Here is a 24,405-nt window from a genome sequence, read left to right as displayed (position 1 = left end):
GAGTGTTTATCGTTTAGAAAAAAAGAGAAAACATGGCCAGCAAACAGGCCTAAAGTCAAACACGTTAAGTTGACGAATGTTCTGTTGATTGATGCTTTAACTAGTCATTTGGTTTTATTTCCAGAGTTACAGAAACTACAGACCACCGCACAGCAGACAGGAAATATCAACACTGTAAATATATAAATGAACTGTAGGGAAAAGGTGGGTCTTAAGTATGTTTTTGTGTGGCTGAAATTATGATTTTGTGAATACACACTGTTTGTTTTTTGATATCATGCCATCTCTCTTCCTCTTGGTATCTAGCCATGTAAATAATTAGTTAAATTATATGAAAATAAGCGCAAAAGGGGCAAAACATGTAACTGTGTAAGTGATATGATCTGTCTCTCCTGTGTAGGTGTGCCGAGGTGTGCTGTGGTACATTCTGTACAATCCGAGCTTGTAGAAAGAAAGAAAAAAAAATTGTATGAACTCATAGTTCCCTTTGTGAGGGAACTTCAGGAAACCCAACTCTGCTCAAAGGCAAAAATTATAACTGTATATTTAATGCAGGAATTCTCACTGTACTGTAGTAAGTGATCATTATTTGGCAGGTCATGAAAACAAGAAGACCCAAAATGAAGCTCTTTAGTCCTCCAATGAGATATTCAAAGTACATGATTTGTGTATATCTCTCTCTCTCTCATATATATATATATATATATATATATATATATATATATATATATATATATATATATATATATACACATACATACATACATACATACATACATATCTCTATCTGTGTGTATGTTAACCCACCAAAAAGAACAGCGGCGGAAATTTCTGGAACACACAGCTAACTGCGTTTTGAAAATAAGGAACATCTAGCTTGACATTTCTAAGTGTTTACCTGATGATACAGTCAGAGGAAATGTTGATGACCAAACAAAGTGAGTAACAGAAACACTTTTAATGCCACATGCAATGGCATTTATGCAACTGCATACTTGTTTCACAAACTGTCAGAAGCATAATGGAAAACTGATAAAAGCAATATCATTTAATATTATATTACATTTTCCAGTTTTATAAAACATTATTTTTACTTATTAAATTAATGGCACTGAAATCAGAGAACTTCAATTAATTTAAAGAATTGTGCACAAATGTAACCAGTTCGGTTAGCAATAGTGAGCTGATGGATGACACCTAACAAGTATGCAGTGAGAAAGCACAATTAATTGAGGTGATACTTTTATTGAGAACCTTTTAAATATAGTAAAAAGATTTACCAAAAAACAAACAAAAACTGACTTCATCTTCTTTGATATACGCTAAATGTTATGTAAGCAAGGCAGAAAAGCACTCTAGCACAAGCTGTCAGAGTTGCTCTCAATAAAAATTATGGCACAATTTTGGACACGTTTGTAATGTCTAAAGCAATTGATCACATCCTGGATAAATTAAATTAAAGCAGCTTTAAGAAATGTTACACATTAAACAAGAAAAAAACAAAAAAAACAAATGAAAGCAAAGATTTTACAAAACTTTAAAAATCAGTAACATTAAAAGTCAAACTGACTTGTTCACCTGTAACAAACCAGGAAGTAAAATGATAAAAACAAGTCTTAAAAAAAAATAAATCAAGAATTCACTAACAATCCGTGCTCCGTGTGTTCCCTGACCCTGACGTATACGAGTTGCTTTTTTTGGAGAACTTCAAAGCGCTGAAGGAGACCCTCATCCTCTGCGCTGTCCGCTCACTTCGACACAGGAATGTGTTCTTCACGTGCTCCCTGAAGTCTTCGGAGATGAAATAGTAAACAAAAGGGTCAAAACAGCTGTTGAGACTGGCCAAGCACAGGGTCGTGATGTAAAACCCATACAAGTTGTTGTCCGCCCCTTTAAGCAGGAGGATGTAATGCACCATCAGCATAATGTTACTCGGGGTGAAGCACAATAAAAACATAACAAGGACAGTGACGATCAAGACCACAGCCTTTTTGCGTCTCTTGGCAATGGCAGGATCCTTCATGCTGTTCCTGAGAGCCTTCAGCATGAGAACATAAGATACGATGCACACAATAGTGGGAACGACAAATCCCAGCATTCCCATTGTCAGAAAGTAGCCTGCTGCAATCTTCTTCTGAGAGGGCTTGGTGACATCATGGCAGGTCAGGATTTTGAGTCTTGCTATCTTAACTTCTTGATTATACAGATAGAGAGGGATGCTGATGAGCCAGACCACCACCCAGATAGTGACGGAGACAGAAACAGCTACACGGTTTCTCTTCTGTTGCTGAGACAGCGGGTGAGCCACAGCCCAATAACGCTGAACACTTATACATGCAATAAAGGCAACTGAGCAGTACATGTTGCCGTAGAAAAATGCTACCAGCACTTTGCATAATCCTTCTCCGTAGATCCAGTTGTTGCCATTGAAGTGGTAAGCGATTTTTAAGGGGAGCCAGATGACAAAGAGCAGGTCAGCCAGAGCCAGGTTGGCCATGTAGATCGAAGATGGGTGCTTTTTCTTGGTCCTGAAGAGGAAGACCCAGATTGCCAAGGCATTGGTGGGGAGACCCACCAAAAACACAATTATGTAAATGATTGGGAGAAAGACGGTTGTAAGGCGACCGCTCAGGACGTTTTCGTCATTTGGATTGATCCACAGGCTTCCATTATTCTCTGTACCTGTGAAGCCTCTGTTTTCTGTGAAGTCACAATATGAAAATATATGAAAAGCAGAAGAATAACAGGTTTACGGTGTGTATAGGAACAAATGTCACACCCAGTTCCTTAAGCTTAGGGCACTTTGACCCGTTTGCGTTAGTTTATGAGTCACCTGTATGCATTACAACATCCATTAAACTGTAGCTGTTTCTGACCAATCACACTGATGCAAACAAATGAATGTATCCAAGACTAAAACATCAAGCAATGACATAAGACTTCAGCACTTTAAAAAAAGATCAAATTAATAAATCAAAACATCCAATTATTTTCAAAATGAACAGTTTGCCAGTCACTACGGTATGGTAATAATGGCTAAATCAACAGGTTGAAATATTACCTGGGTGCATCGTCAGGCAAGTTTGTGTAAAACACAAAATCAGGAACAGGTGAATCGATCCTGTAGTCCACGACATGACTGCAAAACTTAGTTTAAAACACAATATTATAGCGAACGCGGTCTATCGGCAGCGACCTTAAACCATGTTTTAACCGCTAGTGCCGGCGAACTAGCTGACAGAGCCCACAGTCAGCTAATTTACATACCAGCGTGATGTCAGGTGACTTTACAAGAGACCTTGCGTAAGACTCAGGCCAGCCCTGTCTGGGCTTGACTTGCGCTTCTAGCCGAAGCTTTATGGCAGTGCTTTTCCAGCTTTGCTGATCAATGTTCAGGGGTATGGCGTGTTATTATTTATTTAAAAATAAATCCGCGGAGAATTTCACGATTTTTGTATGATACTAAAAGCACTGAAAGTTACATTGAAGATTTTACGGACCTAAACAATAGTCAGCGAAAGACAAACACTACCATAAAACCTAGAATGGAACCACAAGAAAATTTAACCGGCGGGTGCGGCTTATGCGGCCCTGCCGCCCCAGACTGTGATGTGAAACGCAGTCTCAGTACATGTTGTTGAAGGATGTCTGAATTCCTAAAATGCATCAGAAGGACAGCCAAGATGGATTTGGATTTAATTGCAACTTGACAATGCAGAGTGTTTGTGGAGAGTGTTACTTAACTGTAATGTAGCGCTACCTGCTGGAGAGAAAGGCACATGGACATTGCTGCTTACAGATTAAAAAAAAAAACATCTCCAATGTGTAGATGTTTATTCTACAAGGTTTTGCATGTATTTCAATACAAATAAAAAATGAGTATCCCAGATATTCTGCCTAATAAAAAGGAAAAAAATAGAAGACACATTTTTTTAATCAGATTATCTCAGTTATGCAAAGATGAACAGCCCAATATGCACAAAACGACCTCCAGCAGGACACTGGTCTGAATGTATCTGACCAAACAATCAGAAAGGTCTCAGGCCTGAGCTCCTGATGTCCTCTAGTGGGCACTGTGCTCACGGCCTGGTGCCATGGAGCCAGATTGGCATTTGCCATAGAATACCAGAAATACCAGGGCGACCGCTTGCACCTTGTGCTTTTCACAGATGAGAGCAGATTCCTATGGAGTAGTTATGCTGCCTGTAAATCGTTCAGCATGACAGATTTGGAAATGGGTCAGTGATGCTCTGTGGAGGCATATCCATGGAGGGATTCACAGTGCAGGGTTCTTGTGGTGCAAGACAATGTGAGAATATACATGCAGTTCCTGCAGAATGAAAGAATTTATACCATTGACTAGACCTCACGGCCGCCTGACTGAAATCCAACAGAATACCTCTGGGACATTATATTTGTGTCCATCTAATTCTAGATAGCTAGAAGAAAAAAAAACACAATACACATAATAAAAGATTAAAGTACAGTTTATTAAACACAGAAAAAAAATACTTCTGAACTGCCCAAGACCAACAACTCCTGAACCACACGTTGTCTTTATTTTCTAAGATATAATTACTCATAATGTTAGCTTTGCAAGAGATGGGCAACTTGCACAGGTTGGACCCCACCTCTTGTCCTATGGAATGTATATTGTTTATGTAAATGCATATTTTCTCTCCTGGTGTTTTCTTTCTTGTTTCTTAAAAGGATCTCTCATTGACCATGTGTAGCCATGACCCCAAGATTTAAAACTATTTCTGTTGACATGACCGGTTCACAAAGAAGTGGAAGGTATTCAGTTTATTCTAATCATGAATATAGAGAATTTAAAATCTTCCTGTTAGCTACATGCTCTTATGTCAGCAGCTTTGACAAATTATGACAAATTGCTGATGTTATATTATAACTTTAAAATAACAGTTCAGAATCAATGAAAGTGTGACAGTCAGTCAGGCTAGTAGTTTCTTGTTTGGCTTGTCCTTTTTTGGCTTTTGAGGCTTGTTTGGAAAGAACCCGCTCTGGTAACTGAGGTCTTGATTCTGGACTTTTCTGTTTGACTGGATTTCAGCATTTGTCTTTTGCTGAATCTTCATAAATAAGACGGTGAATGAGTGCTATTGTCATTATTACACTTCAACATATTGGATAGTTGTTTCCGGAACTGCGAGGATCCAAAGTAGTAGAGCAGGGGATCCAGGAGGCAGTTCAGACTTCCCAAACAGAGAAACACCAGATAGAGTGCGTAAGAGCCATCAGGTGCCTCCTGGCTCTTCTCTGTGTTAAGTTGCAGGTAGTGTGCGAGCAGCAGGCAGTTTGTAGGCACGAAACACAGTAAAAATATCAATAGCACAGTCAAAGTCATCACTACTGCTCTTCTTTTCCTGTGTGATGTTTCTGGAACATCATATTGGAGTCTGCTCAGCGAGCAGATGACTCCAGTGTAGGACACCAATGTGATGAGGAGAGGTATTAAGAAGAGGAAGCAGCAGAGAGTGACGAAGTATGTCTTTAACCAGATGATCTTATTTGTGGAGTGGACATCATGGCAGGTGGTGATGTTCAACTTAGTTAGGTTAAAAGTCTGATCAGAGGAAACAAGAGGCACAGAGCCAGCAAAGGATAACAACCACATGGTTATGCAGGCTATGACTGTGGTCCGTGAGCTTCTCCAAGCCAGAGAGTCAATGGGATAAACTACAGCAAGTAGACGGTCCACACTGATGCAAGCTATGAGAAGAACAGAGCAATACATGTTCCAGTAAAAGGCAGCAGTGACCACGCTGCACATGGTCGAGCCAAATTTCCAGTTGTTGCCTTCAAAGTGGTAGGAGATCTTGAAGGGGAGCATCAGTGCAAAGAGCAGATCGGCTAAGGCCAGGTTCAGCATATAAATTGCAGCTGGCGTCTTGGGACGGATCCAACAATTGAAGACCATTATGGCAAAGATGTTAATTGGCACACTGATAAAGCAGATCAGTGTGTAGAAGCAAGGTAAAAGGATGGTGGACACAGGGCCAGTAAGAAACTCCAGTGCCTCTTCTGAAGTAACTCTTTCTTTTGATGATGGTAGGACAGCAAAACCTGCTTCAGTTGGTGTCTTTGTTTTATTTTTTTGAGTGCCTAAAAGGAGAAAAAAACACTGTCACTGTGATCTAAGATATAGATATGGAAGCAGAAGGAACATTAAATCTCATAATAAAGGAGGAACTCCAAAAACTAAATGGGTAAAACACAGAAACATGAATAAAGCAAACACAGACGACATGGCACAGAAGGAAGAAAGACTGAAGGAGGGATTAAACTAAAGAAACTGAGAGCTATAGAAAATACGCCAAGAATACACAAAACAAATATGCTGAAAATATTAAACAAATCAGAATAGAACATTTAAATCAACAAAACTTTAAATGACCCAGTGCCTTGACAACATTTTACTGAAAAGTTAGTATCTTGGCTGTTATTCTGAAGCGCCACTCTAGCTTGTAACATGAGCCATTACTTTTTGACACTTTTTAGCCTTAGACATTCATGATAGTTATAAGACGTGATCTACAGGCAACTGAAACTCCGGAGGTTGAATGAATGAATTCTTAAAAAATAAACCTGTCGCTAGAATAGACTACTTTCATGTTAATATTTTAAAACATTAGGCACATCCTGAGATTCCTCTCTTTTGTGCACCGACCCCAAATAGGCTGTTGTGGCTGTGTATGATTATTCCACCCTGAAGTAGTGGATTGTTAAAAGAAGATTGTTAAAAGAATAGATTGTTTAACTGCCAATGTGTGTTTTTACTTCGACAAATGACATTAAAGAAGAGCAGCATATGCTGTTCACCATCAGCATGAGTACAACCCACATACTCAACTCTGTTGCTCAACCTAAAAATGCATTTTCCTTACAAATTTGGCATTATTTATGTCAGGGGGTTGTGTCATTAACCTTTGGCTCTCGTCCCTCTGTGTCCACTTGCTCTCTCGCCCCGTGTGTTTCCACACCCCTCCTCACCTCTCTGTTTATTTATTGTGTGAGTTTCCCTTTGTTCATCGTCACGTCGTCTGGTCTTCTCATGTCACGATCCAAGTTCCCATGTTCAGGTTTTGTTATGCCCTAGTTTCGTGTTCTATGTCCTTAGCATTTAGTATTTGAGTTCTCCCTGTTTAGTTCTTGTTAGTTTTGTCTTACTGTTTTCCTGCCTTTTGTTTTGTATGTTTCACCAGCCTTATTAAGTGACTCACTTTTTGTTAAGAATTTTTGCTTCCATGCATCTGCAGTTGTGGACCTCGACAGTTTAGGGGGACAGAAAGAGGTTTTCCAACAGAAATAATATTTATTGGCAAGGAGCATAGTTATCATCAAGAAATAATGAACCAACCACACATTTCTTTAGTTTTTCTGCTAAGGTATTATTTTGTGATTGAAATGTGTTGCAGGTAGATTGTCTCTAGATAATTGCATAAATATCTTAAATAAAAAAAAAAAAAAAAAAAAAAAAAATACTGACTCTGTGTAGGATACTGAGTTTAAAATATTAATAATGACAGGTAACAAAATCTTATTAATATATTAATATTCCCTCTGTATATGAGTAGAGGGCAGAGACTGAACAGTTCAAGACAAAACAGTGTTTTCAAGCTTACCTGAGGTATTTGAGGCAGAAATGCAGCAGAAATTAATGAGAAGGAACAACAAGAAATGTGGTGAAGCCATGTCTGTAGCTCTCTTGTTAGGAAATTATTTGACTTCCTTAAAGGTTTCCGTCTCCTTAAAATGCCAGCTTCAATGAATACACCCTTAAATGACACGTTTGTGCCTGCTGTTTGCGTCATATCTGCCTGTGTGATCTCGTTCAGGTTTCTTCGGAGCTCCATTTACTCAGTGGGAAAAAATTATCGGTAGCCAGATACATTAAGAACACATACTGAAGAACATTTTCCACACTCATGTATGTATCTTATCATGCTGTCAGTGGCAAAAAATAGTGCTTTTATTTTATTCAAACTAACGTGAAACTCTTATTTTCAGTCTCAGTAAATTTGGCATTACTTTCTTCACTTTATTTATCATTTGTTCATGTTTATTTTTTAATAAATGTTTATTTGTGATCTCACTTCTTAAATTAAATAAATTAAGCATTGTCTTTGCCATATTTTAGGTTATGAAAGCAAGGACAGATGATCTAATCCCATTTTTACAAAATGTGAAATGTGAAAAATGTGATCAATATGCGTTTGCGCTGCCAACGGCCTCACAATTTACTACTTCTACGCACTGTGGGCCTGCACAGGTAAGTTTCCTGGCAGGTGACTTTAGGCAATACCATTCAGGGAAATGAAGTGACTGTTGTGTAAAGAAATTAAATCTCGTATGGTTTCCAAATCCTCCTGTGCTGACTTGTCCTTTCCATTTGTCCCTCTTCTTTGTTGCTCTCTCTCTCTCCTGCAGGGGACTGCAGCGTTTGCTGTAAACTCAAACAGCTTTTATCCAACTGCAATAACACGTCTGAATACTGCTACAATAAAATCTCCATCACGCCACTCGTATTAATCTATTCGCTGACTGAAGTATGTATGTGGGAATGTATGTGAATGTTTGCTGATACTATTCTTATTAGCACTTTAAGTATTTTATATATTTTATTTTTTGATTTTATTGAATTTTATTGTTTTATTTATATTTTGATATTGTTAGGGATGATGCACTGATCGGGAACCATTTTTAATTTCGTTGTACCTGTGACAATGACAATAAAGACATTCTAATTCTGAGTTTCTGCCCTTTAATTTTGCACATCTGGAGGAGCAAAGTTCACCTGTTTGCAATCATGTCATCTCCTTGCTCCTATTTAAAGTTGAGGTAGCTTTGCTGTTGATGGCTGATTGCTGCACTGATCCTGATAGTGAAACTGGTTCCTTTTGTCTGAATCTTTCTTTCTGAGAAGCCATGTAGATCTGAGGGACAATCTGAACAGTGATGATCCAGACGAAAATTCTCTCAGTACCTTTATTTCTCATATTAATGATAATATCATAAAACTGTTTATTTAAGGTAAACCTGTATTTCCTCAACAGTAAAAAAATCCAGACTATCAACACAGTCATGCACAGTCGAGGAGCGTGTGAGGATACATTTCACTGCATGTTGTACTGGTATAACTATGCATGTGACAAATAAAGAATCTTGAATTTTAGGGAGGAGATTTCCAAATAAAACCCTTCCGATTCACCTTCCTTTTACTACCTCCAATGCCAAAATAAAAGACAAGAAAAAGAAAAAAGGACGATGAGCCACAGATGACAGCAGAGAAATATGACGTTATTCTTAAAAATGAATTAAATACAGCTTTAATATTAATGCAAGGTTGCCACCAGCAGAGGGCAATATACAAAAACTTATCAGGAAAGATGTGTCACTGCTTCTCAGTCCTTCCTTGTTTAAAACACAGTAACAAATTTGATGTACCCTGAAACTTCATCTTGTATGTAATTTCTCTCTGACATGTTTTACCCTAAAGAATTTATAATTATAAAACCATGAATGAATATAAAATCAAGTTTCTATATAATTATAAAAACCCGTTCACAGGTGAAACTTGGATGTTGGACAAATGATGTCTTAATAATGCATAAATACACATGTCCCTATAGTACAGCTACAGCACATGGTTTGGCCTTATTGTGCTTAAATCTACAAACCCTTCCCTTAAACTTTTCCTTCTTGTTTTCCTTAAAACCAACAGTGTGTGAAATGCCTGTTGACAACCTTGAGAAAACAGACCCTAAACCTACCTGCTGTACCTGTTGATTTAGTAATATCTTCCTGGATGGCCTGGTTCCAGGTTTTCTTGGAACAGTGAAAACCAATATTGTAAATAAACAAACAGACGATTAATTCAACATGCATTCTGAAGGAAAACTGACACATGCAGCATAATAGACTTGTGAGAAAAAAAAACATAAAAAGCTTCTGTTACTGCACGAACTGGTCTAGATAACTAGGAAGAAATATTCCCATCATAAAAGATAAAAGTAGAATTTACTGAAAACATAAGTAATACTTATAACCTGGGCAAGACTGCTCCTGAACCACTATGAGTTTTTGGGTTGGTGTTAGAGCCCCTTTGTGTTTCTTTTTTTATTTCTGTGTTTGTTTTATAAACACTAAAAATGGTTGCCCTGGAACAGAATGGTGACTTGCCCGGGGTTTACCTTGCCACTTGGCAGCTGGGATAGGCTGCAAGAAGGAGACGGTATTCACTTTTAGGACTTCCTGAGCTTTTACAGGTCCAATTGACTGCACAAAGTCGCACAGTGGTGAGGCTAGCCTTCAGTGTATCTGATGCTGCATGTGACAAAATGGGTGAGAGTACCACTTGTCCATATTCTTAGTTAACATTCTTGTTTTGATTTAACCATATTTCATGTGTAGTCTGCAATAAACAAACCCTGGATAGTAGATGTTTGCCTATCTTTTGCACTTTTGCAGATTATATAACATCACATCTTGGTTTAAATCAATTTTTGACAAGTTTGTTAAGTTAACATGTTATTTAGTTCAACTGTTAATTCGTCTTGTTTAAACTCACCTTACCTACCTGTGTTCCAGGAACAAAAGGAGGAAGGCTTTACTTCCTGTATTTATACTGTAGCTTACTGGTTAATCTGAGGTCACAGGAAGAGACCAGGAGGAGAAGTGGGAGAATCCTTGTAATTTAATAAAGTTGACTTTAGAGTGTTAGTAGGGAAATTGATTTGTTGTAATATGTATTGACTATACCTTAGAGTTTTATTGCTAGGAAGAGTAGCAGTACAGGTTGGAGTATAGAAGAGTTTGACTTACCTACCTTAATCGATTAGTACAGGGGTGAATGAACTATTTAAACAGATGAACGCAGGTGTTCAGGGAGGAAGGATCAGGTCAGTGTAGCTGTGTGCAGTTTGACCTTAATTTCCGTCGATTTAAGTTCAGTTATGTTTATTTGAACTGAGTTAATTATGGAGTTGAGTTTTTTTATTTATTTGTGTAAATATTGGTCACAAAATAGTGAATAAATCACTTGCTCACTGGACAGTATCTGTCTCCTGCACTTCTTTGGCTGCTTAAGTCAAGTCCCACCACACTGCACTATCATATAAATATTTGAAAAATTCTTTTTTTTTTACATTTTGAGAGCTCGAAATTATGTTTGGGTTTTTTTTTCTAGTGCTTTCAACACTATCGCAGACATAAATTTGAAAGACAAGCTGGAGTGCATCTCACCACATGGATCCTGGACTATCTTACCAACCGCCCTCAGTATGTAAGGATCCAGACCGTGGATTACCCTTCTACAAGTCGTGAGCTGTCACGATTTATCTTCTACTCCAGGAGCTGCTTTGCGGCTAAATTGTTAAGTCATCGTTGGATATGCCCTGTTGGCCCTCATACCTATCCTACCTGCCCAGTGGCCTATCACTCTGCTCGGTCTTGGATTACACCGCCTGGCCGCGGTGTTCAACACAGCAATCTAAACACCCTGCGACGGGCTACCGCTAATGACCTAGCTCCTCGGACTCGGATGGCTTTATTTAATGTTAGGTCTCTTTCAAATAAGGCCTTTCTCTTAAATGACTTTTTCCTTACCACGGGACTGGATGTTCTATTTCTGACGGAGACATGGACTTCTCCGGGTGAGTTTATCCCCTTTTCTGAGCTTCTCCCTCCTGACTGTGCCTTCTTTAGCTCACCAAGGCTCACTGGTAGAGGTGGTGGCCTAGCCTCGGTTTTTAAAAACAAACATGAAGCACGGCTGCTACCCTCCCCAACCTATTCTAGCTTTGAAGCCCAGTTATTGGAATTGACTGGCCCTCGGACTACTCTGTGTGTTGTGGTTTATCGTCCGCCTAAATACCACAAGATGTTTATTTCTGAATTTGCTGACTTCTTGGGATCCATTCTTTTTAAATATGGTTCTGTTATTATTTCTGGTGATTTTAACATTCATGTCTGTTGTATGGATGACAAATTGGCCAACGATTTTCTAGCACTAACTGCTTCTTTTAATCTTACCCAATGGGTGAATGAGCCTACCCATGTTAAGGGCCACACCCTTGATTTGGTTTTTTCATACGATGTGGATATATGTATTAAGGAAATTAGAAACACTGGACTTTCCGACCATTCTCCGGTTATTTTCGATCTTGACCTTGGCAACACCGGATCACGCTTTGAGGCTCCTCTTTGTCCTACGCGTACTGTGAATGCCGATACTCTGTTGAAATTTTCTAATTCTTTTGTGAACTTTTCATTTACTACGTCAGACTGTCTTACCCCACATACACTTGAGAATTTCGCCAATACTCTATTAACTACATGTTCCTCTATCCTTGACATTGTAGCACCGATCAGAATGAAATGCCCCAGAACCTACTCACAATGTTGGTTAAATGATTCTGTTCGTGCCTTACGACGTATGTGTCGACGGGATGAGAGGAGGTGGAGGAAGGATAATCTCCACTTTATGCGTTAGCCGCTCGAAGTTTCAATCAGCTGCCAGAATGGCTAAAGCTGCTTTCCTATCTAAAATTATCACCACCAATGGAAACAACCCTCGAATTTTATTCAAAATTTTCAACTCTGTGGTAAACCCCTGCCCCTCTATGCCTCTGCCATGCTCCCCGGGCCTTTGTGAAAAATTTTCAAGTTATTTTTTGGATAAAGTCGCATCTCTTAAATCTACCCTCCCTTTGGTGACCGACCGTATGCCCACCCCCGATTGTTCCACTACTTTTTGTCAATTTGAACCCGTTTCTCTCTCTACTCTGAAGCATCTAATTGAGAAACTCAATAATACTAATCTTGTACATGATGTTCTTCCATCCCGTATAGTCAAGGATTGTTTTAGTACAATTGGACCTTGTCTTTTGTCCATATTGAACTCCTCCTTGCTGTCCGGCTATGTACCATCAGCTCTTAAACATGCCATAATCCAACCTGTTCTAAAAAAAAGTAATCTCGATCAAAATGATTATGCCAATTATAGGCCGATTTCCAAACTTCCCTTTGTGGCTAAAATTCTTGAGAAGGTAGTTCTGCTTCAACTTCAGACCTACCTGGATGAGAATAACATTAATGATAAATATCAATCGGCCTTTAAACAACACCATAGCACTGAATCAGCACTGCTTCGAGTTTTTAACGACCTTTTACTAATGGCTGACAATGGACGCCCCTCTGTCCTAGTGCTATTGGATCTTTCATCGGCATTTGACATGGTTGACCATAACATACTATTGGCGAGACTAGAGCACACTGTAGGCATCAAGGGAACTGCCTTGGATTGGTTTAAATCTTACCTCTCCGATCGGCTCTCTTCGGTTCACTTGGCTACCTCCTCCTCCTCCGCTGTACCTGTTTGCTGTGGTGTTCCCCAGGGATCTGTGCTAGGCCCTACCCTGTTCTCACTGTATATGCTTCCTTTAAGTGTCATTTTGGAGAAATACCACATTGCCTTTCACTATTATGCCGATGACATCCAGATCTATTTTGAGCTGAATGATGATCTAGCTATGTCCGTGAGTAACTTTCGAGAGTGCATGTGTGAGGTCAAGCAATGGCTTCTGGCAAATTTTCTTATCCTTAACGATAAGAAAACTGAAATTATGATCTTTGGCAGTGACGCTCTTCGTGCCAAACTTCATGATGCTTTTGGTTTTCTCACTAGTTCTTTCCCTGACACTGTTAGGAATCTGGGTGTGCTACTTGACAGCTCATTTAAACTTGACAAACAAGTATCTGCTGTCGTCAGATCTAGTTTCTACCAACTTCGCCTTATTTCCAGGGCCAAACATTACATCCTGCACAATGACTTGGAAAAGCTTATCCATGCCTTTGTTACGTCACGACTAGATTACTGTAATTCACTTTATTATGGTCTCCACTCTACCCTTTTACATAGATTACAGACAGTCCAGAATGCCGCTGCACACATTCTAACTAAAACTAGGAAGTTTGCTCACATCACTCCCGTCCTTGCTGATCTGCACTGGTTGCCTGTGAAATTTCGTATTCAATTTAAAATTCTGTTGTTTACTTTTAAAATTACTAATAACACAGGGCCAAGTTATCTTAAGGAACTCTTAAATTCATATCTTCCTACGAGGGCCTTAAGATCTTCCTCACAGTCATTGTTGGTTCAGCCCAGATCTCGCTTGAAGTCTAGAGGTGATCGAGCGTTCGCTCTAGCTGCACCTGAGCTGTGGAACAGTCTCCCGATTGGCATCCGGGCGTCTGATTCTATTCAATCTTTTAAATCACGGCTTAAAACATATCTGTTTGAACTTGCTTTTTCTACCAGTTAAATTCTCGCCTTGCTTCTAGTGTGTTGTTCTAATGTTCTAATGTGTCTGGTTGTTTTGCGTTGTCCTGTGCTGTCAATGTTTTCCATCACTGTGTTTGATGGTTCAGCTTTACAGCTTTACTCTGCTATAGCTCTGTGCTATAGTTTATTCTTATTAGTGTTTTTTTTTACCTGTGAACATAATCTCACACTTATATGACTCTGACGTTATAGTCTTAATTATTTTATTATTTTATTGTTGCGTTGCCTATGTCCTCTATCACTGTGTATGATGGTACAGTTCTCTTTGCTACAGCTGTGTGCTATTGACTGTTCCTATTAGTGGTTTTTACCTGTGAACATAATCCCACACCTATATGATTCTGATGTTTTAGTGTAAATCATTTTATTGTTTTATTGTTTCATGTAAAGCACTTTGGCATGCCCCTGGCTTTTAATGTGCTCTATAAATAAAGATTGTTGTTGTTGTTGTGTGTCTAGTAGAGTAGTTGTGCCTGCAGCAGACACTCCACAGGGAGTGTCTGCTGCAGGCACAAACATTCTCTACCTACACCACTGAACCTAGGTGTTCACATGACTTGACTGGACAAAAAACAAACTAAAAACCAGCAACAAACAACTTAAACATAAACAATCACAAAGAAAGAACAATACAGTATCCACATCTGAACCAAAGAGTAAAACAGTGAAATGTGGATTATTAAATATTAGGTCTCTCTCCTCCAAGTCTCTGTTAGTACATGACTTAATAATTGATCAACAAATTGATTTACTCTGCCTTACAGAAACCTGGTTGCAGCAGGATGATTATGTTAGTTTAAATGAATCAACACCCCCGAGCCATTCTAACTACCAGAAATCTCGAAGCACAGGCCGAGGGGGCGGTGTGGCAGCAATTTTTCACACCAGCCTATTAATTAATGAAAGACCAAGACAGACTTTTAATTCATTTGAAAGCCTGATGCTTAACATTGTCCACCCCAGCTGTGAAACTCAGAAACCAGTCTTACTTGTTATCATCTATCGTCCACCTGGGCCTTACACAGAGTTTCTGTCTGATTTCTCAGACTTTATATCTAATTTAGTTCTGAGCTCAGATAAAATAATTATTGTGGGTGATTTTAACATCCATGTAGATGCTAAAAATGACAGCCTCAACATGGCATTTAATCTGTTATTAGACTCAATTGGTTTCTCTCAAAATGTAAAAGAACCCACCCACCACTTTAATCACACTCTAGATCTTGTTCTAACATATGGCATCGAACCTGAACATTTAACAGTGTTTCCTGAAAACCCTCTCCTGTCTGATCATTTCCTGATAACATTTACTTTTACAATAACTGATTACACAGCGGTGAAGAGTAGACTTTATCAAAGTAGATGTCTTTCTGAAAGCACTGTAACTAAGTTTAAGAATATAATCCACCCACTGTTATCATCTCCAATGCCCTGTACCAACACAGAGCAAAGCAGCTATCTGAACGCTACCCCAACAGAGGTCGATTATCTTGTTAATAATTTCACCTCCTCACTACGTACGACTCTGGATACTGTAGCTCCTGTGAAAACTAAGGCCTCAAATCAGAAGTACCTGACTCCGTGGTATAATTCTGAAACACGTACCCTAAAGCAGATGACTCGTAATCTGGAGAGGAAATGGCGTGTCACAAATCTAGAGGATCATCATTTAGCCTGGAGAAATAGTTTGCTGCTTTATAAGAAAGCCCTCCGCAAAGCCAGAACATCTTACTATTCATCACTGATTGAAGAAAATAAGAACAACCCTAGGTTTCTCTTCAGCACTGTAGCCAGGCTGACAAAAAGTCAGAGCTCTTTTGAGCCAACCATCCCTTTAACGTTAACTAGTAATGACTTCATGAACTTCTTCACAAATAAAATTTTTATCATTAGAGAAAAAATTACCAATAATCATCCCACAGATGTAATATTATCTACAGCTACTCTTAGTACCATTGATATTAAGTTAGACTCTTTTTCTCCAATTGATCTTTCTGAGTTAACTTCAATAATTACTTCCTCCAAACCATCAACGTGTCTTTTAGACCCCATTCCTACAAAACTGCTCAAAGAAGTCCTGCCATTAATTAATTCTTCGATCTTAAATATGATCAACCTATCTCTAATAATCGGCTATGTACCACAGGCCTTCAAGCTGGCTGTAGTTAAACCTTTACTCAAAAAGCCATCTCTAGACCCAGCAGTCTTAGCTAATTATAGGCCAATCTCCAACCTTCCTTTCATATCAAAAATCCTTGAAAGAGTAGTTGTCAAACAGCTAACAGATCATCTGCAGAGGAATGGTTTATTTGAAGAGTTTCAGTCAGGTTTCAGAGCTCAGCACAGCACAGAAACAGCTTTAGTGAAGGTTACAAATGATCTTCTTATGGCCTCTGACAGTGGACTCATCTCTGTGCTTGTCCTGCTAGACCTCAGTGCAGCGTTCGATACTGTTGATCATAATATCCTATTAGAGCGATTAGAACATGCTGTAGGTATTACAGGTACTGCACTGCAGTGGTTTGTATCATATCTATCTAATAGACTCCAATTCGTGCATGTAAATGGAGAGTCCTCTTCACACACTGAGGTTAATTATGGAGTTCCACAGGGTTCAGTGCTAGGACCAATTCTGTTTACATTATACATGCTTCCCTTAGGCAGCATCATTAGAAGACATAGCATACATTTTCACTGCTATGCAGATGACACCCAGCTCTATCTGTCCATGAAGCCAGATAACACACACCAATTAGTTAAACTGCAGGAATGTCTTAAAGACATAAAGACCTGGATGGCCGCTAACTTTCTGCTTCTTAATTCAGATAAAACTGAGGTTATTGTACTTGGCCCTGAAAATCTTAGAAATATGGTATCTAATCAGATTCTTACTCTGGATGGCATTACCTTGGCCTCCAGTAACGCGGTGAGGAACCTTGGAGTCATTTTTGACCAGGACATGTCCTTCAATGCACATATTAAACAAATATGTAAGACTGCTTTCTTCCATTTGCGCAACATCTCTAAAATTAGAAATATCCTGTCTCAGAGTGACGCTGAAAAACTAGTTCATGCATTTATTACTTCCAGGCTGGACTACTGTAATTCATTATTATCAGGATGTCCAAAAAACTCACTGAAAAGCCTTCAGCTAATCCAAAATGCTGCAGCAAGAGTCCTGACAGGGACTAGAAAGAGAGAGCATATTTCTCCTGTTTTGGCTTCCCTTCATTGGCTTCCTGTTAAATCCAGAATTGAATTCAAAATCCTGCTCCTCACATACAAGGTCTTAAATAATCAGGCCCCATCTTATCTTAATGACCTTGTAGTACCATATCACCCTATTAGAGCGCTCCGCTCTCGCTCTGCAGGCCTACTTGTTGTTCCTAGAGTATTTAAAAGTAGAATGGGAGGGAGAGCCTTCAGTTTTCAGGCCCCTCTTCTGTGGAACCAGCTTCCAGTTTGGATTCGGGAGACAGACACTATCTCTACTTTTAAGATTAGGCTTAAAACTTTCCTTTTTTCTAAAGCATATAGTTAGGGCTGGACCAGGTGACCCTGAATCCTCCCTTTGTTATGCTGCAATAGATGTAGGCTGCCGGGGGATTCCCATGATGCATTGAGTTTTTCCTTTCCAGTCACCTTTCTCACTCACTATGTATTAATAGACCTCTCTGCATTGAATCATATCTGTTATTAACCTCTGTCTCTCTTCCACAGCATGTCTTTATCCTGTCTTCCTTCTCTCACCCCAACCGGTCGCAGCAGATGGCCGCCCCTCCCTGAGCCTGGTTCTGCCGGAGGTTTCTTCCTGTTAAAAGGGAGTTTTTCCTTCCCACTGTCGCCAAAGTGCTTGCTCATAGGGGGTCATATGATTGTTGGGTTTTTCTCTGTATCTATGAAGCGCCTTGAGGCGACTTTTGTTGTGATTTGGCGCTATATAAATAAAATTGAATTGAATTGAATTGAACTGGACACACCCTCTTGACCCAGTGGAGGTAGCCAGTTATAGGGGAATGGTGGTCAAACTGTCATCCCTGCTGGAGAACACCTCCCACCCCCAGACAGATCACCCGGACAGCACTGAGCAGTTCCTTCAGTGACAGGTTGCTGCACTGAGCAGTGAATGTACAGATGTGAAAACACACCACATATGCACAGACTGTGGTCTGTACATATCTTAGTGTGCAGTACACAATACCTGCAGCTAATAACAGCCAACCACTGCATTGTGACAGGATCTGTTTTCCTGCTACTAGTAAACCGTATCATTTTATCATATACACAAAAACACATTTAATGTTTATGTACATATATTTAAATTATATTTCTTCTACCCTGTATAGTGTATATTTTCTTCTATTTTTGCAATATATTATTGTTGTTAGGTAAGTTGCATCTATTTATTCCTGTCTACTTTGCTGTTGTAACAACTTCCCCATGTCTTGGGCTAATGAAGGCTATCTTCTATCTCATCTTGTCCCTGATAAATTAGTATCACTGGGTTTGATACTGTTGACTGAGCCAGATGAGTTATTTTGAGGCATAACACTGGGGTGTCTTTTCATTTTTATCTGACACGTTTTAGCCTGAAACATTGATCATAATGCTAAAAATCATCCACGGGGAACTGAAACAACAACACTGGGTAAAAAATAACTGTTAAAATATATATCCACAATTCTAAAAGAAAATATAAAAATTATGACCCACTGTAAAATGTAAATAGTATTAGAATTAAATCATTTGCAAATCTCATAAACCCATAGTTTATTCACATTGAACAGATATCAAATGTTTAAAATGAGAAAACTTATCTTTGTAAGAAAAAAAAAGTCATGTTGAGTTTGACAATAATTCAATTTAATTTTATTTATATATCAGTTTTATATTTTCTTTTTTGGCTTCCTTAAAGCCAACTGAAATGTCTGCTAACAGTTCCAGCCTTGAAGAACACACCCTAAACCTACCTGTTTGTACCTGCTGTTTCAGGCTTCCTGCCTGGCCTGGTCCCAGGTTACTTTGGAACACTGTTAATCTAGTGAAAACAACTCTACTCTAAATAAACAAACATACAACCTAAATTCAACATGCACTCTAAAGAGCATTCCAGGAAGTCTTTAGCGAGCATGATTGTTCTAAACTGAAAATCCTGTGTGTGAAGAGAAATAGGTTATGATGCACACAACAGTGGGGATTACAAATCCCAGAGATCCCACAATCAGGAAGCAGACTGGTACAGTTTTTTTTATTAGCGGGCTTGGTGAAGTCATGTGCACAGGCGAGTTTAGATCCATATAGTATCATCCTTAAAAAGAAGTATAGAGATATTAGGAATTGCTCTGACATCTGCTTTCTCTGTTATATTTTACTTCCTGATTACAAGGGGTCACGACAGCAGGTAACCCCACATGTGGCGACTAAATTTAAAATTTAAATTTAAAAAACAAAACAAACTTCTGATTAGAAACAGTTTATTATGAATAGTACAGATTCCACATATTTATCTGATCAACCTAAATGGTGGCACTTTAATATTACTGCATTAATATTACTGCAGTTGATGATGATAACCCTTTATTTCAGACATATAAAAGTTCAACCAAAGACATGCAAACATGAAACACATAAAGGTTGAGGGAAACTTAACCTTCCTGCCTTCTTGGGACCTTTTTGTGCCACTGCTATGTGTTAAATGGCTGCCATTTCCACTGTGTTCAGTGGAATATAACCAAACTTGCCACAGGATAGTTTTTACCTGTCAATGTTAATATTCCAGTGTGAATTCCTTAAATCAGCCTAAAATGGCTGAGCAGCAGAAATCCCCACACCCATCACCCTGGGGACCATTTTCTGCCCATTGACTTCCATTATAAACGCTATTTTTCAACCCCAAATTATCATCATATGATTTTATTTTTTCTTCTTTTCTTGGATGTCAATGAAGACTCAGGGCCTTGAAGTTTTAATTTTTAAATTGCAAAAAAAAATGCAAAAAAAATAATGGCAGGTCAAAATGTATGTTGGTGCCAATCTTTGGTCCATCTAAAGGCCTACTTATAATGACAATCACATATTACTTCAACTGGTTTTTTGTGGAAATATTTAGTTTCGTTTTTTGGTTTTTGGGGCTTATAACACAGGGCGCTCATGTAATAACACTGGGATTTGAAGGGTTAAAACAACGAAAATATAATTAAAACTTTACATGAATATTTCAGGGAGAAGTAGTTTTACAAGGTTGGCTAATTTAAAGTGGAATAAAATATGGATATATGGTCTTTTTATGGCGTGGCTGAGAATGGTCCCTAGGGTGATGGGTGTGAGTTTTTTAAAGGATGGCAGGAGGGTTAAATACAGGGGAAGAAGACACAAGGGGAATCTAATAAAGAAATGAACTTGGCTAACTTAATGAACTTAAACATAAACATCAAAATAAACTAAAACTTAAACGCTGGGTCAACAGACCCAGGAATGTGACATTCTGTTGATTTACCTTATCCATCATTACCTCCACTTCCCCTCAGCACTGGCATACGCTTGACACAAAGAAAAAAAAAGAAAGGAAAATCGATTTATAAATGTAGATATAATGATAAATATAATTCAGATCAAAATCAGCAAATGGAACTATGAGGGAGGATGTTTGAGGCTTATTTTTTATATGCAGTGGAAAAATCGTGTTTATTTTTACGATATGTCCTAGATTTGGATCAGTTTTTAACATATACCAGTTCAAAGGTTTTTTACTTAATCTGCACTAACTGGTCTAGATAATTAAAAATAAATATTCACATCTTAAAAGATACAAGTAGAATTTATTGAACACATAAAAACACATCTCACCCGGGTAAGCCTGACTGCTCCTGAACCATCATGAGTTCTCCTATTGAGGATTGGTGTCAGTGTCCCTTTTGGCATCTGTGACTGATCATGTGTGTCTATGAAACAAAGATTTAAAGCTGTTTCTGTTGAGATAGCCGTGGAAGGTATTCAGTTCATTCTGATCATGAAGAATGATATGCCCAGAACTCTAAACGCTCCTGCTAGCTACGTGCTCATGTTCACAGCTTCTGAAATTTCATGACAAATCACTGATGTTATTTTATAACTTTAACAGCTAAGAGTCATTTAAAATATCAGCTCAGAGGAGTAGTATTTTCTTATTTTGGCTTCTGAGGCTTGATTGAAAAGAACCCCCTCTGGTGGAGATGTTTTTTCCAGACCTCCTGAATCTCCATGAAGAAGTTGCTGACTGAGTGATATCTCTGCGCTGTGTAATGCTCTTACACTTGACCATGTTGGATAGTCGTTTCTGGCACTGGGAGGATCCAAAGTAGTAGAGCAGGGGATCCAGGAGGCAGTTCAGACTTCCCAAACACAGAAACACCAGATAGAGTGCGTAAGAGCCATCAGGTGCCTCCTGGCTCTTCTCGGTGTTAAACTGCAGGTAGTGTGCAAGCAGCAGACAGTTTGTGGGCATGAAACACAGTAAAAATATCACCAGCACAGTCAATGTCATCACCATTGCTCTTCTTCTCCTCTGTGATGTTCCTGGAACATCATGTTGGACTCTGCTCAATGACCAGATTATCTGAGCGTAGGACACCACTGTGATGAGCAGAGGCAGGAAGAAGAGGACACAGCAGATGGTGAGGAAGTATGTCTTTAACCAGGCGATCTTATCTGTAGAGTGGACATCATGGCAGGTGGTGATGTTCAACTCACTGATGTAAAATGTCTGGTGGATGGTAAAAAGGGGAATCGAGCCAGCGAAGGATAGCATCCACATGATTATGCAGGCTATGACTGCAGCCTGTGGGCTCCTCCAAGTAAGAGATGCTATAGGGTAAGCTACAGCAAGTAGACGGTCCACACTGATGCAAGCTATGAGAAGAACAGAACAATACATGTTCCAGTAAAAGGCAGCAGTGACCACGCTGCACATGGTCGAGCCAAATTTCCAGTTGTTGCCTTCAAAGTGGTAGGAGATCTTGAAGGGGAGCATCAGTGCAAAGAGCAGATCAGCTAAGGCCAGGTTCACCATATAGATTGCAGCTGGCTTCTTGGGACGGATCCCCCAAGCAAAGACAATCACGGCACAGAAGTTAATTGGCACACTGATGGAGCAGACCAGCGTGTAGAAGAAAGGTAAAAGGATGATGGACACAGTGCCAGTTAGAAACTTCAGTGCCTCTTCTGAAAGTCCAAAAGATGTTTTATTTGATGAATTATGTGGTGAATTATTATTAACAAAAATAAAAACTGCTCCAGATGCTCCATGCGCTCCTGTTTTAAAAACAAAATAGACTTGTCAGTGAATTCTAAAAAACAGAAATCAAAGGTTATTTGCTGGATATAAAACTATGATGGTAACATTTTCTTAGAGTTTACAAATCAGAAACAGACGCAGTTTTAAATCTGTTTGTCCGCTGAATTTACTTTTTAAACAAAAGAATTAAAACACATCCAAAGTCTTCTCTTGTCTAGTTCTGCCCTAAAACTTGCACAAAGCTCAGCGACTGGGATGGTTTGCCAATTAAAGGTCTCTCATCTCAGTTGCAAGCAACTGCAACCAACAAATAAAGCTTATCCATCCATCCATCCATCCAAAATAACATTGATGAGGCTAGTCTTCGGATGCTGCTGTTTGGTCACAACAACTCAGTCTGACCTTTACGTGTGCACAAATTTGACAGACCCAAGAACATTATCTCAAATATATTTTAAAAGGAAATGAATATCACAGTTTCAATTTCTGAACATGGTGAATATAATCTGATGTAAAATTTGTGTATACCTTTCAACACTAATGTTCCTCTTCAGATGTGCAAGCTGCCAGTGCCATAGCCATCAGTGCAAGACTATACATGCAGGCTTTTGAACTAAGGGCTGATAACATGCCTGATGTTTGCTTTCCTTTTTAGTCTGTACCAAGGTCATTATAGTTAACTAAAGCTAAACTAAAACTAAACATGGATGTGAAAAAAAAAAGCATTTTAAATAATTAAGATGAAATAAAAACTACAAATTTGAACAATTATGTGAAGTTGGAAACTAAAATAAAACTAAAACTAAGGTAAAATATGGATGAAACATCTTTGCTTTCTGACATATGCCCTCCATCCAATAATTATAATTTAAAAAACTATAACAAACACCGAAAGCCATTCAAAATGAACTAAAACTTAACATAAAAAATTGAAACTAAAACAAAAATAATCCCCCTCTCGACACTAACTGACACTAAACAAAACGGGAAATCTTTAAAAAAATCATTAGAAAATATAAAAATATAACTCTTGTCTGGAGAATGCAGTATTTTGTTTTTTTTAAAAACAGTTTTGTCCATTTTAAAATCTAACATTGTTCTTGAAATAGTACACTTTTTTATGTCAGGATTTCTATTGAAAATTATTGCATTCACCAAAACATTTTTTGAATTAGTCTTGTATTTGTTCTAACACAGATAACAATAAGTAATTTATTTGGATTTTATGAGTAGAGACCAACCAATTCAAGACATCACAGTATTTTCAAACTTACCTGAAGTGTTCGCGGCAGAAATACAGCAGAAACAAAACAGAAGTAACAACAACTGTGTTAAAGCCATGTTTGCTTCTCTCTTTCTTTCCTTTTTGGCATCCTTTAATTCAACAGTGTCTTAAATGTCTGTTTTAGAGAACAAGAAGAACAAGAACATGCCCTTAATGTACTTGTTTGTACTTGCTGGCTTTCTGCCTGGCATGATTCCAGGTTTCCTTGGAACTCTTACACAGGGAAAGGAAAATTCCTGGATGTTGGATAAATTGCTTCTCAGTTCTACATGGGGTGGCAAAATATCCTTAGGCAATATACTAACCCCAAGTTGCCTTCCGATGCATTCATTGGAGAAAAACACGTTTTTTTGAGTCAATTTTTACAACATTTACAACAATATTTGTAACTTTTTATATTAAAATCTAAATGTTACGTCTAAATAGAGCTGGGCGATAGAACGATAACGATATGTATTGCGAAATAACTTTTTCTCGATAGAAAAA

At 38.6% G+C, this 24,405-nt stretch overlaps 3 protein-coding genes across 4 annotated transcripts; all 3 read right to left on the bottom strand.

The window, feature by feature from the left end:
• Positions 1 to 1,072: 1,072 nt before the first annotated feature.
• Positions 1,073 to 3,458, bottom strand: f2rl1.1 (coagulation factor II (thrombin) receptor-like 1, tandem duplicate 1). The gene is made up of 2 exons (XM_026176887.1): positions 3,062 to 3,458; positions 1,073 to 2,700 (listed from the first exon to the last, which is right to left on the bottom strand). Exons 1-2 carry the CDS (start codon positions 3,135 to 3,137, stop codon positions 1,643 to 1,645), a joined length of 1,134 nt encoding a protein of 377 aa, XP_026032672.1. The 5' UTR covers positions 3,138 to 3,458; the 3' UTR covers positions 1,073 to 1,642.
• A 1,011-nt stretch (positions 3,459 to 4,469) lies between these two features.
• On the bottom strand, positions 4,470 to 7,722 carry LOC113027267 (proteinase-activated receptor 1-like). Its single transcript, XM_026176886.1, has 2 exons — positions 7,644 to 7,722; positions 4,470 to 6,123 (listed from the first exon to the last, which is right to left on the bottom strand). The coding sequence occupies exons 1-2, from the start codon at positions 7,711 to 7,713 to the stop codon at positions 5,093 to 5,095; spliced, it is 1,101 nt and encodes a 366-aa protein (XP_026032671.1). The 5' UTR covers positions 7,714 to 7,722; the 3' UTR covers positions 4,470 to 5,092.
• Positions 7,723 to 20,701: 12,979 nt separating this feature from the next.
• On the bottom strand, positions 20,702 to 24,014 carry LOC113027266 (proteinase-activated receptor 1-like). 2 transcript variants are annotated; one of them, XR_003273009.1, is made up of 3 exons: positions 23,909 to 24,014; positions 21,209 to 22,651; positions 20,702 to 20,901 (listed from the first exon to the last, which is right to left on the bottom strand). XR_003273009.1 is itself a non-coding variant. In XM_026176885.1 (2 exons), exons 1-2 carry the CDS (start codon positions 23,973 to 23,975, stop codon positions 21,507 to 21,509), a joined length of 1,212 nt encoding a protein of 403 aa, XP_026032670.1. In that variant the 5' UTR covers positions 23,976 to 24,014; the 3' UTR covers positions 20,702 to 21,506. The 2 variants fall into 2 exon arrangements, 1 of the variants encoding a protein (XP_026032670.1); XM_026176885.1 differs by having other exon boundaries at positions 20,702 to 22,651.
• Between the last annotated feature and the right edge of the window lie 391 nt (positions 24,015 to 24,405).

Source organism: Astatotilapia calliptera, chromosome 7 (assembly GCF_900246225.1).
Source record: "Astatotilapia calliptera chromosome 7, fAstCal1.2, whole genome shotgun sequence".
Classification (NCBI taxonomy): domain Eukaryota; kingdom Metazoa; phylum Chordata; class Actinopteri; order Cichliformes; family Cichlidae; genus Astatotilapia; species Astatotilapia calliptera.
This window is presented reverse-complemented; position numbering and strand designations above follow the sequence as displayed.

Coding starts and splice junctions, on each gene's coding strand:
- LOC113027267 (XM_026176886.1), bottom strand. CDS start 7,713: ATGGCTTCACCACATTTCTTGTTGTTCCTTCTCATTAATTTCTGCTGC. Junction 6,124..7,643: donor TTCTGCCTCAAATACCTCAG/GTAAGCTTGAAA, acceptor TTCTCCTTTTAG/GCACTCAAAAAAATAAAACA.
- LOC113027266 (XM_026176885.1), bottom strand. CDS start 23,975: ATGGCTTTAACACAGTTGTTGTTACTTCTGTTTTGTTTCTGCTGTATT. Junction 22,652..23,908: donor TTCTGCCGCGAACACTTCAG/GTAAGTTTGAAA, acceptor TTTTTAAAACAG/GAGCGCATGGAGCATCTGGA.
- f2rl1.1 (XM_026176887.1), bottom strand. CDS start 3,137: ATGTCGTGGACTACAGGATCGATTCACCTGTTCCTGATTTTGTGTTTT. Junction 2,701..3,061: donor TTGCCTGACGATGCACCCAG/GTAATATTTCAA, acceptor GTGACTTCACAG/AAAACAGAGGCTTCACAGGT.